Raw genomic sequence first — 15,247 nt, 5'->3', positions numbered from 1 at the left:
GAAGCTCCGTTATCATGAAACGCTCTGGTCCATGAATGTGGCAGACAGATTCTGACCACTCCCGCTCTTATTGTGCTGGATTAGCATTGGAAGCATTGGAACTGATGTGTCCAGGCACAAAGACCTATCTTAATTTATCAGACATTATTTCATGTCATCTCAATTCACAGCTATTTCAGTGGCATGACTAGCTTCCGTCCTACCAGTCCTGAACAGAAACAAGCCAGCCACGCACATAAGCCAGGCTAGACCTGGCCTGGTTATCATCAACGCCTCTTCAAAAACCATTTGCTTGGCACTTCTGGGAAAGAGGCTGCTAATGCTACCCTAACCCTCTCTCTGCCTCCTAAACGCTCTCTCAAGCCGTCTGTCTGTCTGTCTGAGAGGAATAATTGGCTGTACTGTAATTGCGTGTAAAACAGGTGGCGCGGTGTTGACATTTGAGGGAAGCATGTGAAAAATGTGCTGCTTCCATGCAATCACAAAGGGAAAAGCTGGTGGTTGACTTAGACGTTTAATCACGGCACTGGATGCTAAGCGGAGGATCAAACGGAGGCGCGCAAAGCCAGGAGTAACAGGCCAGGCCACGTCAAAGCCCCGCCAACCAGCTCCTGGCCCAGACACATCAAAGGTTGCAGCTGCTGGGACGGATTTGCCCTTAACTGCTCTCAGGTCTACCAATTGGTAAAGGCCTTATTGGAGCACATCTAGGCTGAGGCACTGACTGGCTGATAGACGGACATCCTCTAGGTCAACTTGGTCTATTGTGTCTAGAAGGATCTATCATGTCATGAATGGCTCAAATGCCAAACAAGTGCAGTGGAATGGATGTAGTGCACTTACAGTAGGCTATATAGATAGTGCACAGTACACAGTATATAGATAGTGCTCTTTATCCAAAGCGCTTTACAATAGCCTCTCATTCCATTCACACACACATTCACACACCAGTGGCAGCAGCTGCCATGGAAGGTGCTAGCCTGCTCATTGGGAGCAATCGGGAGATCAGTGTCTTGCCTAAGGACACTTCAACAGGTGGACAGGAGGAGTCGGGATTCGAACCGCCGACCCTACGATCATTGGACGACCCGCCTTGAGCCACAGACGCCCCATAGAAAAGATATGGCGTACAGAAGGAGACAGATATGTCTACTAATTAGAAAAAAATGGAACAAGTATGCTTAGGCTTTATAACTGCATAGGCTATTTGTGAGAGCAATGTATTCTACACTATACCCTGCAAATTATAACTTCAATCTAAGTGTTCTACTTCATTTTTAACCATGAGTTGTACAAGACACGTGTAGGCTACGGTCACGTTTAATATGTAGGCTATTGTATTGGTGTATGGAAAAAAAAAAACGGTAATTTGCGCTGCTTCAAGTTGACAAGCCAGCATGTGCGCACAGTCACCCCCCGTACCCACGGGCTGAGGATCCAGTTACCGCACCACGTGACTACCATCCTCCACTTTTTAAAAAGACGGGATGCTTTGCAATTCCCACCAGAGCTTCAAAGAGGTGACACATTCTTCCACCGTGCCAATTGACCGACTTTGGCACCTTTGGACTTTCTGCGCACTTGTCAAAGAGGAGGCAGCGGGTCAGTGCGGGGCATCTGCCATCCATGGATCTCCAAACTTGTTGACGGCTGGACAGTCTTCTTTTTTTTTTTAAAGTTAAGTTTTATAGGTTAAATCCAGGTTTGCAGAGGAATCCTGTCAGAGGGAAATCTATATTCCCGGACGTTATTTCCATCCGTCCAGGATGGCGATGGACTTTCCCAGCGCATTTGGCGCCTGGGTTTTGCTGGCTGGTGTGATAATGCTCAGTAACGTGCCATGTCCCGTCTGCGCCCACCTCTACAACAACCGCTACGCGGGGTGAGTCGGTCCATTCATCAGCCCGGGGGAGCGGCACGGATAGGGAGGCGTGGTGAGGCTCTGGAGCTCGAACCCTTGGAAGTAAACTATAAGAAAATAGAGATGGAGTTAATAATAGGACACGGAAAACAACTTTATCTTCACATCAAGAGAGAGGGAGATGGGGGTTTCCTGTATGTGTTGAAAATGCACAAAGCAAGTCTACATCACTAAGGTTTTTCTCTGTCCAGTGGAAAGGAAATCTCTCTGCTGGAGACATAACATGATATCGTGTCTAGTTTTTTTTGCCCATTCATAGGAGCTAGGACAGTAGTGTTTTCAGATGGGTGTTAGATAAGCAGGCTCTTTCATGTTATTGCACAGAAAGCTGTTCCGTCTCCTTGTCAGGAGCACACAACAGAGGCATGCAGCAAGTTGGACTCATTGTCAACCAACACGAATAGAAAATGGTCGACATTGAGAGACAAAATAAATAAAAAAATCAACTTTCTTTTTATTGGGAACAAGGTAGAAATTACAAATATATAAAAACAATAATTTTCAACATGTAGGCTACAAAACCCCATCCTCTCCCCCAACCCCACCAAATCCCAAGTAGTGCATCCCAGCAGGGGGTATAAATAAGTAAATAAATAATGATAATAACAATGATGATAGATAATGATATCAATAGACAGGTAGGCCTATAAATAAGTACAGAAAAAGAAAATCAAATTAGTTTCTAAGCAAGGATAAATGAGATGTTCATGTCTTTCCCAGCAAACACACAACGTCAGGGAGACGTTCAGATCATGTCTTAATAACGTCCTGGTCCTGAACCCCGTGTGTTCGTCTGCTGGACCCCTCAATATTCACACGTCTGGCTTGGACCCCTCTAAGACGTCTCTGGACGTGCAGAACGGGTTCAATATCTGAACGTCTAAAAAAAACTTTCATTCTGGCTCCTAATTGGATGTCTTTGGACGTCCGAAAAAGAGGAAAAACGTCTTTTAGACGTGTCTTTGCTCAGTGGGTTCTGTGTGTCCATGTCATCACTCAACACCTGCGTTATCAGGAAGGGTTTTTAGTTTGTTGAAAAAAGACCTCACTGTGTTCCAGGTGGAATAGAAGCGGTCTTTGGACCCCTAAGTGTGCATTTAATGTTTTCAAGACTTAAGTGGAGCATAAGTCATCCATAGGGAGGAATTTGGTGGTTTGGGGGATTTCCAACAGAACAGAATCTTTCTATGGGCAAGTGGAGTGGTGGGCGCTATAATGTTTTTATGCTTGTTAATAATCTGTTGGTGAGTTGGCACTATGCCAAATATATCTGAATAGGTGGTAAGCTGCAGTTCTAGGTCTAGTGTCTGTGAGAGGGTAAAGTACCATTTGTTAATGGCTCACAGACAATTGTTCTGCTTCCCATCAACACAAATCGTATTATAAACTCTTTTATCAGAGCCTGCGGTTGATGTCATTTAGTAGTATCTCCTATCCTACCAAGGGCAGTTTATATGCGGGTATAGAGCTGTGTGCTCCATGGGCACGCAGTACAGTTGGAGAGTTTATTTTGGACAATCCGCTCCTTGGGCAATTAAGGCGAAACAGGGGGCATTCCTGGGGCAGCAGCTCTAACGGGGCATTTTTCACTGGGACATTTTGAGGTAATTTTGTGAGGCACGGGACACTGTTTCTGCTGTTAGCCACCAACAGGCCCCTCCTGCCCCTACCCCACTCCTTCACCACCCCCTCCCTCCCATCCTGCACTCTGGATGTGTTCCAGATCTACCCTTACCCCCCTCCTTACACCCGGCTGCTTCACACCCTACACCCTAGCCCATCTCTGCTTCACACCGTACACCCTAGCCCATCTCTGCTTCACACCCTACACCCTAGCCCATCTCTGCTTCACACCCTACACCCTAGCCCATCTCTGCTTCACACCCTACACCCTAGCCCATCTCTGCTTCACACCCTACACCCTAGCCCATCTCTGTTTCACACCCTACACCCTAGCCCATCTCTGCGTCACACCCTACACCCTAGCCCATCTCTGCTTCACACCCTACACCCTAGCCCATCTCTGCTTCACACCCTACACCCTAGCCCATCTCTGCTTCACACCCTACACCCTAGCCCATCTCTGCTTCACACCCTACACCCTAGCCCATCTCTGCTTCACACCCTACACCCTAGCCCATCTCTGCTTCACACCCTACACCCTAGCCCATCTCTGCGTCACACCCTACACCCTAGCCCATCTCTGCTTCACACCCTACACCCTAGCCCATCTCTGCTTCTGCAGAGGCCGGACGCTGAGGGCGAGACGGTCCCTACGCTGAGCACTGTGAGGAGGCCTGCTCCGCTCCACATTCCATAGCCTGGTGGGTGATGTGTCCCACAGTCACAGACAGAAGAAGAGCACAATGGGGCTTCAGTCTTACGCCTCTAAATGATGTCCATTGTCAGACCTTCTCCTAGCGGCCTCATACCTCAGTGGTTTGCGCGTGGAGCACGCTAGCTCGTTGCGCTCATATGACTTGAAGGTTAAAAGTGACTATATGAACTTGAAGGTTGTTCCCACGGATCCCATCCTCACTGCCAGAACGGGACAGAATGTCTTTCTGTCTACAAGACGTTCCATCGAGCGTTCTCTCTGAGGGCGAGGGATTGGTCTAAAGGCTTGTTGTCATAGACTAGAGCATGCTGGGGAAACCGTCAGACTGGCAGCTTAAGGGGGGCTTTAGCCTGGTAGATCCCGCTGCCTGCGGCTTCCCGTAGCTTCGGAGAGCGGGAAGGCTGTGCCAGTGTTGTGACAGAAAGAGTGTGTTATCTACAGAGGGATAAGGGATAAGGGAGAGACAGTTCAACTGGATACCAGTAGTGAGACGTTTCTGTAGTTGACTTGTCATTGTAGCCTTTGAGAGAGAGAGCGGGGAGTGGGCGTCGATATCATACAGAGATGTGTGATGTCATGTTTAACGCATCAACAGAGACATAGGAGGACATGACCTGCTGTTTGTGTCAGAAGGAGACAATCAGATTCAAGGGGGCGTGAAAAGCAGAGAGTGTGTGTTTGAGATTTGAAGGAAGCTGAAAGAAGCCATCTTCTGTTTCAAACGTGCATCCCGGCCGGGTCCAGGGGGGCCCCTGCTCCTGGCCCCTGCTCTAGGATGCTTTTAAAGCTGCCAGGTGTGCTGGGGCCTTGCTGGTGGTGGGGGGTGGCACCTCTAATGATGGGGCACGGGGCCGGGGGGGGGGGGGGGGCAGGCCCTTTGTTCACCGCACCCCCTCACCACAAACTAGCCTGGTGAAAGCTTTGTTCAGGGGGGCCCAACTTCCTGTCACATTGTAAAAGACTGGCGGGATCAAAAGAAATGGGTGTGTGTATGAGAGAGAGTTTATATATGTGTGCGTGAGAGAGAGAAAGAGAGAGTGAGTGTGTGTGTGTGTGTGTGTGTGTGTGCGTGTGTGTGTGTGTGTGTGTGAGAGAGAGAGAGAGAGAGAGAGAGAGTTTGATGATTTTGTACCTGTGACATTATATGCTTTGGACACACACACACACACACACACACACACACACAGACACACACACACACACATACACACACACACACACACACACACACACACAAAGCCACCCATTACATCCTTACAGCTTCTCTCTGGACCATGTGATCTTTAAAAAACGGACGACCGACGCATTCATAACCATCAAAGTATCAGTTAGTCAGATGTCATTGGTTTGTGAAGCACATCCAGGGGTGTGTGGAGTACAGTCCCCTGAGCCCACGCTCTGATCCACTGGCTCACTCACACTGTGGCAAAGCCAAAGACAAACTCACGACAAACGTTTTATGGCCTCAGCCAAACACAAGCACCTTGCTCTGCGTGTTCCTCTGGCTTTAAATCTGCCGTTATAATTCCATCATCCCGGTGTAGATTACTGTAATTCTGAGTTAGTCTAGGGATTCCTTCCTCAACCCAGGGTTGACTGATGTGTGGATAATCACTTCTCTAGGACGGCCGTGGCTCAGGAGGTGGAGCGGGTCGTCCAACGACCGCAGGATCGGCGGTTCCAATCCCCGTTCCTCCTGTCCACATGTCAAAGTGTCCTCGGGCAAGACACTTAACTCCGAATCGCTCCCAAAGAGCAGGCTAGCACCTTGCATGGCAGCTACCGTCATTGGTGTGTGAATGTGTGTGTGAATGGGTGAAAGAGGGACCATTGTAAAGCACTTTTGGTAAAAGCGCTATATACAATAAGTGCAGTCCATTTACCATTCGCCACATGGACACCAATGAGGAGGATTTGGGGGTACTCTAAAGCCTAATTTATACTTCATAAAATGGCTCATGGCTCATGTCTCATGGCTCTTGGTTGCCATGGAATGGAATGCCTGGGCATTGTCTTTAGCTTCCATACCATGGCAACCAAGAGCCATGAGCCATGAGCCGTTTTACGAAGTATAAATTAGGCTTAACACATTCAGGTGACCGACCCTGCATTGTGTGGTTCTACTTCCCACAGTAGCTGTAGGTTTGCGTCTTTAACGCTTCTCGTTGCTTAACTGTAAATGTAGGTGTGTCGTGCGCTGATGTGGTCCCAGTGTCTGTGGAGCACCGGTCTGTGTAATGTGAACCTATAATGACGTGTCAGTCAGAAGGTTCCCTGGTGGAGGGACTCTGTGACTCTGTGACAGGACCAAGCCCTTCCCTTTGAACATCACCTGCCACACCCGAATCATGTTCCACCGGCTGCATTAACTATGACAACGTAGCCGCCGCGTAAAACGATGCTTTCAGTAGACTGACTCTAAATCCAGCTGAATCCAGCAGCACTTTCATGTTGTTATGGTTCAGTAGAGAGAGATTATTGGACTTATGTACAGTATACAGCGTGAGCTTCATAACAGGTAGGATAGGTAGGATGGTTAGCTTGTCCTCTAAGACTTTGATACACATCAGGTTATTTTTCTAAATGCGTTAACTGGAAGAGGGATATGAGATGACATGGATTGTTGTTCTTCTTCGTGGTTTTGCTCGTGTCTAAACGTAGCTAACAGTAACCAGATGCTGACGGTCTCTTTTGTTCCACAGTGATCAAGTCTTCAGAATAACTCCTAGCAATGAAGAGCAGGTCCAGGTGCTGAAAAAGCTTTTGGGACCTATCAAGGTAAACTCTTAACAATCCCCCCCTAACCCCCCCCTCTCTCTCCCTCTCTCTCTCTCTCTCTCTCTCTCTCTCTCTCTCTCTCTCTCTCTCTCTCTCTCTCTCTCTCTCTCTCTCTCCCTCTCTCTCTCCCTCTCTCTCTCCTCTCTCTCTCTCCCTCTCTCTCTCTCTCTCTCTCTCTCTCTCTCTCTCTCCCTCTCTCTCACCCTCTCTCTCTACTCTCTCCCTCTCTCCCTTTTTTCTCTCTCTCTATCCTCTCTCCCTTCCTCTCTCCCTTCCTCCCTCTCTCTCTCTCTCTCTCTCTCTCTCACACACACACACACACACACACACACACACACACACACACACACACATCATGTCTGATTATGACCCAGTGGCTCTAACAAGACCCAGGAAGGGGCCCCGGAGCCCAGGGGCCCGGCCTGACTCAGGAGATGCAAGGGATTACTTTCCCAGTAGTGAATGACGCGCACGCACACACACATTCCCCCCCTCTCCACCCCCCCCCCCCCTAAACACACACACACAAATATCCCCCCCCCCCCACACACACACGCACACACACATCCCCACCCCCCCCCTACACACACACACCTCCCCCCCCCACACACACACACACGCATCCCCCCCTCCCCCCCCCCCACACACACACACGCAGTCAAGCACAGGCCCCTGCCTGAGACAGGATATCTTCACTGGAACACGGACGGACCATCTATGAGGATCCAGGCTCCTCTGCATCACCAGCACGCTCCTAACCCTGGAAGAGGAGGGGGGAGAGACCGCCAGCCTCAGTCTCTACTGGACCTCAAGGGTCTTTCTTTTACCACATGGGACACACACAAACACACATGAGTGTGCGGCGACACAGCACACATAACACATGTCAGGAGCAGTGGGCCGTCCTCCTCCAGGGGAGTCAGGAGCAGTGGGCCGTCCTCCTCCAGGGGAGTCAGGAGCAGTGGGCCGTCCTCCTCCAGGGGGCAGTCAGGAGCAGTGGGCCGTCCTCCTCCAGGGGGCAGTCAGGAGCAGTGGGCCGTCCTCCTCCAGGGGGCAGTCAGGAGCAGTGGGCCGTCCTCCTCCAGGGGGCAGTCAGGAGCAGTGGGCCGTCCTCCTCCAGGGGGCAGTCAGGAGCAGTGGGCCGTCCTCCTCCAGGGGGCAGTCAGGAGCAGTGGGCCGTCCTCCTCCAGGGGGCAGTCAGGAGCAGTGGGCCGTCCTCCTCCAGGGGGCAGTCAGGAGCAGTGGGCCGTCCTCCTCCAGGGGGCAGTCAGGAGCAGTGGGCCGTCCTCCTCCAGGGGGCAGTCAGGAGCAGTGGGCCGTCCTCCTCCAGGGGGCAGTCAGGAGCAGTGGGACGTCCTCCTCCAGGGGGCAGTCAGGAGCAGTGGGCCGTCCTCCTCCAGGGGGCAGTCAGGAGCAGTGGGCCGTCCTCCTCCAGGGGGCAGTCAGGAGCAGAGGGCCGTCCTCCTCCAGGGGGCAGTCAGGAGCAGTGGGCAGCCCTCATCAGTGGCGCCCGGGGACCGAGGCCAAGTGCTCAGTCCTGGTCCTGGTCAGAGACCAGACTAAAGAGCATCTGTTCTTCTGCGTGTTTTTCGTATTGGAGTTCTATGTGGAGGGAACCCGAGTGAGCACGAGGAGAACATGTAAACTCCGCCCAGAACGGCCATGCGGGAACCTGCTGTGAGGCAGCAGCGTAATGCACCGAGCCACTGTGTTACCCCTTTACCAGGCTCTGAGAACTGACTGTGCCACCCCTTTACCAGGCTCTGAGAACTGACTGTGCCACCCCTTTACCAGGCTCTGAGAACTGAGTGTGCCACCCCCTTTACCAGGCTCTGAGAACTGACTGTGCCACCCTTTACCAGGCTCTGAGAACTGACTGTGCCACCCCTTTACCAGGCTCTGAGAACTGACTGTGCCACCCCTTTACCAGGCTCTGAGAACTGACTGTGCCACCCCTTTACCAGGCTCTGAGAACTGACTGTGCCACCCCTTTACCAGGCTCTGAGAACTGACTGTGCCACCCCTTTACCAGGCTCTGAGAACTGACTGTGCCACCCCCTTTACCAGGCTCTGAGAACTGACTGTGCCAGGATTCGCCGCGCGGCGACATTCGCAAAAGTTCAATTTTTTGAACTTTCTGCGGCGGATTCGCGCGGCGACCCATTGATCCTGCGGCAAGATTGGGCGAACTGGGCGGCGCGAATTTTCTCGCCGCGCCAGGTGTGAACACAGCATTAGACCTAGTTAAGGTCTGTTGGCTGTGTGGGCCAGCTGGAGCCATCATTCACCATCTTCAGCTGTCTACTTGGGCTTAGGCTCCACTAAAGTGCTCCAAGAGCAACATAGCCTGCGCTGAGAAGGAAAGAATCATTTGAAAAGAGGACAAAGTACAAAGAAAACGTCCATAAAGACCGTGATTTATGGACGATAATACCGAGAGAACGCTGGGCTGCTGCTCTTGTTCTGGTCTGGGTCTTTTGTCTACAAAGACGGACAGTTAACGTGAGGTCAGTCCCAGGATAAGTCGGGTGACTGCTGTTTAGACAGATGAGAAGACCTGTTTTCATTAGCTTAGCCATGAAGCAACACCCCAGGCGCTAAAGTCTCACTCCCTCAGCCGTAGACGAGAGGTCGTACTCTATGTACATGTAGCAGGGACCACAAGGTCCTTTCATTTCCTACTGTAGAAGAAAACTAGTCCAAAACATTATTAAAAAAGAAGAAAAATATATATACATCATAAAACTACATTGTGAAAGGATCATACTTGATGTTTTTTAAATTGGTTAAAACTATGAGCATGATATGATCCTAAAGAAAGCCAGACCAGCTCCAGATTTCTCCTCAGTAAAGAGTCTTGAAGTCTGTGAGAGTCGGAAGCTCAAACCTTGTTGTGTTTGTATTAAGTGGGGTGACAGTGAAAACATGGCAGCCATATTGTCAGTGAGAAGGCATCCAAGTAAAGCCTTTCCTTTTTTGACTCTGAAACCATTTAGTGTTGTCTTTTATTATGGTCAGTCTGTCTAATGGAAGTTCTCCAGCCTCATAAAACACACAGATGCTATTTCACCTCAGTGGCCTTCCTTGGGTGAAGACATGTAGTCCTCAACAGCCACTGCCCCTCCCAGTTCTAACCTTTCCATACAGCATGACAAAACAATCTCAATTTGTAGGTATTCTCTAAACACAAATGTAATCACGTAAACAATCAGAAGATGAAGCGTGCAGTCCTCTGGGGGGTTTGCTCCCAAATAAAGACATTCAACCTGCCGAGGAATCAATCTGTACGACACATTACTGTAAACACACCTAGGAAAGCTTAACTTGGACCAAGCAGATGTGTGTTCGTTACCTGATAAGGATGCTTAAGTGACTCTTAGGCATGTCTTCTCTGATTTGTTATACACCAACAAAGAAGTGATGTTGAAGCATATAGTAACAGTGGTGCTGTGGAATGGGCGACCGCGTCTCTTTAACCGGGCTTGGGGTCGCAGCGAGTGAACCAGCAAGCTTTAGCACTCTCACGGTCGGAGTTGAGAGAGTTGAGATTGGCGACTTTGTCGTTATATCTGGCGACTTTCCAGACCCCTTTGGCGACTTCATTAGTCTAAAGCGACCAACGACAAATCTAGCGAGTTTTTCTGGTCATTTGGGAAATGATTGTGTAGACAGAGCTCTGCAAAAGCATGTAATCCCGTTCTGCGGTTCACGTTACAACCGAGCTCAGGAGAGCCAAATAATACGGTGTGACGTGTGGCAGTTGAGGAATGCGGCTGGCATCGACCTCTGAACCTGTTACAGCTTTTGCTTTTTCACACTCAAATGCTGAGTTTTGCAGTATTTTCAATAAGTTTGTAAATACGTAAATAGTTAGTTTATAAACTACCCGGTCAGCCTTTTCTGTTCATTTTACCTCTTTCAGAATTGCATATTAGCCTATGCAAATTAGTTGATTACGCCATCTAGCTACTTCTAGCTACTTTTGGGAGAGCCAACAGTTAGGCTAGCCTACTTCCCTGACAGAGGAGTTGGCAACACTGGGAGTTTAGTCTTGGCCAGATCCACGCTGTTCTACAAACCCGTTAGGCCAACTGACACGTTAATGAGTGTGTGTGCCAGCTGGCGGTATCTCCCCCCGGGACTGGGAACACCAGCCAGCTTGGTCTCACTCTGAGATAGACACAGACGTACAACAGAACACGCAGAGTGGGCACGGCTCCTTAAATGTGTTCTACCATAGCATCCTGGACCTAGCGTCTCATGTGATAGTCTATCATGGGATACGTTTGATAGAATGTATTTTGTCAAAGGGATTTGTAAATGTTCTTCGTTGAGAGGAAGCTGGAGCACACCCTCTCTTTAGCGAGGTGCCGACTGACGGTGGGATGACTAGAGGAAGGTAGGTACTTTAGTAGTGCTTCCTCTCCCATTGCAGTCCATGTTATGGAGGCAGGCCACTCAGTCTCTCCGTTATACTGGGGTGGAACTGGTCTCACTATCTCAGTCTCTCTGTTATACTGAGGTGGAACTGGTCTCACTATCTCAGTCTCTCTGTTATACTGGGGTGGAACTGGTTTCACTATCTCAGTCTCTCCGTTATACTGGGGTGGAACTGGTCTCACTATCTCAGTCTCTCTGTTATACTGGGGTGGAACTGGTCTCACTATCTCAGTCTCTCCGTTATACTGGGGTGGAACTGGTCTCACTATCTCAGTCTCTCTGTTATACTGGGGTGGAACTGGTCTCACTATCTCAGTCTCTCTGTTATACTGGGGTGGAACTGGTTTCACTATCTCAGTCTCCGTTATACTGGGGTGGAACTGGTCTCACTATCTCAGTCTCTCTGTTATACTGGGGTGGAACTGGTCTCACTATCTCGGTCTCTCTGTTATACTGGGGTGGAACTGGTCTCTCTATCTCGGTCTCTCCGTTATACTGGGGTGGAACTGGTCTCACTATCTCGGTCTCCCTGTTATACTGGGGTGGAACTGGTCTCACTATCTCAGTCTCTCTGTTATACTGGGGTGGAACTGGTCTCACTATCTCGGTCTCTCCGTTATACTGGGGTGGAACTGGTCTCACTATCTCAGTCTCTCTGTTATACTGGGGTGGAACTGGTCTCACTATCTCAGTCTCTCTGTTATACTGGGGTGGAACTGGTCTCACTATCTCAGTCTCTCCGTTATACTGGGGTGGAACTGGTCTCACTATCTCAGTCTCTCTGTTATACTGGGGTGGAACTGGTCTCACTATCTCAGTCTCTGTTATACTGGGATGGAACTGGTCTCACTATCTCAGTCTCTTGTTATACTGGGATGGAACTGGTCTCACTATCTCAGTCTCTGTTATACTGGGATGGAACTGGTCTCACTATCTCAGTCTCTCTGTTATACTGGGGTGGAACTGGTCTCACTATCTCAGTCTCTCTGTTATACTGGGGTGGAACTGGTCTCACTATCTCAGTCTCTCTGTTATACTGGGGTGGAACTGGTCTCACTATCTCAGTCTCTCTGTTATACTGGGGTGGAACTGGTCTCACTATCTCGGTCTCTCTGTTATACTGGGCTGGAACTGGTCTCACTATCTCAGTCCCTCTGTTATACTGGGGTGGAACTGTTTTCACTATCTCGGTCTCTCTGTTATACTGGGGTGGAACTGGTCTCACTATCTCAGTTTCTCTATTATACTAGGGTGGAACTGGTCTCACTATCTCAGTCTCTCCGTTATACTGGGGTGGAACTGGTCTCACTATCTCAGTCTCTCTGTTATACTGGGGTGGAACTGGTCTCACTATCTCAGTCTCTCTGTTATACTGGGGTGGAACTGGTCTCTCTATCTCTGAGAGGAGGAGACTTAGAGCAGCAGCTTCTGAGATGTGAAGCCTGGATGTACGTACTTAATACACGTGCTTCCTTTGGGCTCAATATTGATTATGATTTGAGGCCCTTTTTGTAATTTTGCAATAAGTATTATTTTATTTTTTTGTGATTTTGCAATTATTATTTTTCGGTAACATGTTCTTGTGATGTATACTTACAATTGTGTAACCATGATTATTGTAACATTTGTTTGGATAATTGCATGATTGAACTGTTACTGACGCTCATTGGCTCTGCACACCTGTTAGTGATTGAGCTGTTTATAAATGACTGATTCTATATAAATGACTGATTCTAACTCAATGTGACGCCACCCTGACGAAGGCTACAGGCCAAAACGCGTAGGTGTTTATTATGGTGCATTAAAGTATTCACTTTTAAGGAGACCCAGAGTGTGTGACTTTCCTACTTTCCACAAAGTGATTTGTACATAAAGCGTCATATTTGGTTGTTTTTGGACCAGAATGCATGTAGCTTAGGTTTGAGAGTCTGGCATGTTGCTTAGCTCTAAGCATATCCCTTAGACCTCAGGTAGGCTATTCAGTGGGATATTCCTAAATTAGAATGATGGTGGAACTACTCTTTTCCAGAGCTGTGGTGACAGGCTAGTGGAGGCAGGTTGTTTCAGCTAAAGCTAACAGCCCTATACCCTGGCACGCACTGAAAGGAAGGGCTTCCCATGCTAACCCCAGGTCAAACAGCAGGCTGTGTGTGTGTCTGTGGGAGGCAGAGGGATGCCACTGCCTGTGCTGTTAATAGGCCATGGTTACCGGGCCATTAACATGGTGTGTGTGTGTGTGCATGCCTTAGTAACAGTATGTTTCTCTGGTGTAACAGTATGTAACAGTATGTTTCTCTGGTGTAACAGTATGTTTCTCTTGTGTAACAGTATGTTTCTCTGGTGTAACGGTATGTTTCTCTGGTGTAACGGTATGTTTCTCTGGTGTAACGGTACGTTTATCTGGTGTAACGGTACGTTTCTCTGGTGTAACGGTATGTTTCTCTGGTGTAACAGTATGTTTCTCTGGTGTAACGGTATGTTTCTCTGGTGTAACGGTATGTTTCTCTTGTGTAACAGTGTTTCTCTGGTGTAACAGTATGTTTCTCTGGTTTAACGGTACGTTTTTCTGGTGTAACGGTATGTTTCTCTGGTGTAACGGTATGTTTCTCTGGTGTAACGGTATGTTTCTCTGGTGTAACGGTATGTTTCTCTGGTGTAACGGTATGTTTCTCTGGTGTAACGGTATGTTTCTCTGGTGTAACGGTATGTTTCTCTGGTGTAACGGTATGTTTCTCTTGTGTAACGGTACGTTTCTCTGGTGTAACGGTATGTTTCTCTGGTGTAACGGTATGTTTCTCTGGTGTAACGGTATGTTTCGCTGGTGTAACGGTATGTTTCTCTGGTGTAACAGTATGTTTCTCTGATGTAACAGTGTGTCTCTGGTGTAACAGTATGTTTCTCTGGTGTAACAGTATGTTTCTCTGTTGTAACGGTATGTTTCTCTAGTGTAACGGTATGTTTCTCTGGTGTAACGGTATGTTTCTCTGGTGTAACAGTATGTTTCTCTGGTGTAACGGTATGTTTCTCTGGTGTAACGGTATGTTACTCTGGTGTAACGGTATGTTTCTCTAGTGTAACGGTATGTTTCTCTGGTGTAACGGTATGTTTCTCTGGTGTAACAGTATGTAACGGTATGTTTCTCTGGTGTAACGGTATGTTTCTCTGGTGTAACGGTATGTTTCTCTGGTGTAACAGTATGTAACGGTATGTTTCTCTGGTGTAACGGTATGTTTCTCTGGTGTAACGGTATGTTTCTCTGGTGTAACGGTATCTTACTCTGGTGTAATGGTATGTTTCTCTGGTGTAACGGTACGTTTCTCTGGTGTAACGGTATGTTTCTCTGGTGTAACAGTATGTTTCTCTGGTGTAACGGTATGTTTCTCTGGTGTAACAGTATGTAACGGTATGTTTCTCTGGTGTAACGGTATGTTTCTCTGGTGTAACGGTATGTTTCTCTAGTGTAACGGTATGTTTCTCTGGTGTAACGGTATGTTTCTCTGGTGTAACGGTATGTTTCTCTGGTTTCCCAGGTGGAACTGTGGCAGCCTAACAGCGCCTCTCTGATCAGACACAACGCCACCGTGGACGTGCACGTGAGACGAAATGACACACTAGCACTACGTGCACGTTTGCAGGAGGAGCGCCTTGACTTCAAGTAAGGGACCACCCCTACACTGTCAAACACACCCACACACACAGACAAACACACACACACACACACACACACACACACACACACACACACACACACACACACACACACACACACT

At 48.7% G+C, this 15,247-nt stretch overlaps 1 protein-coding gene across 1 annotated transcript in view; it reads left to right on the top strand.

Annotated features, from left to right (window-relative positions):
• Positions 1 to 1,766: 1,766 nt before the first annotated feature.
• Positions 1,767 to 15,247, top strand: part of cpa6 (carboxypeptidase A6) — a gene marked incomplete at both ends in the record, with an annotated part of 23,792 nt that continues 10,311 nt past the window's right edge. The window contains 3 exon segments of the mRNA XM_084443499.1: positions 1,767 to 1,882; positions 6,962 to 7,037; positions 15,008 to 15,132. Coding sequence (XP_084299625.1) covers positions 1,767 to 1,882; positions 6,962 to 7,037; positions 15,008 to 15,132 — 317 coding nt within the window.

The sequence above is a fragment of the Borostomias antarcticus genome (assembly GCF_949987555.1).
Source record: "Borostomias antarcticus genome assembly, chromosome: 9".
Taxonomy (NCBI): Eukaryota; Metazoa; Chordata; class Actinopteri; order Stomiiformes; family Stomiidae; genus Borostomias; species Borostomias antarcticus.
This window is presented reverse-complemented; position numbering and strand designations above follow the sequence as displayed.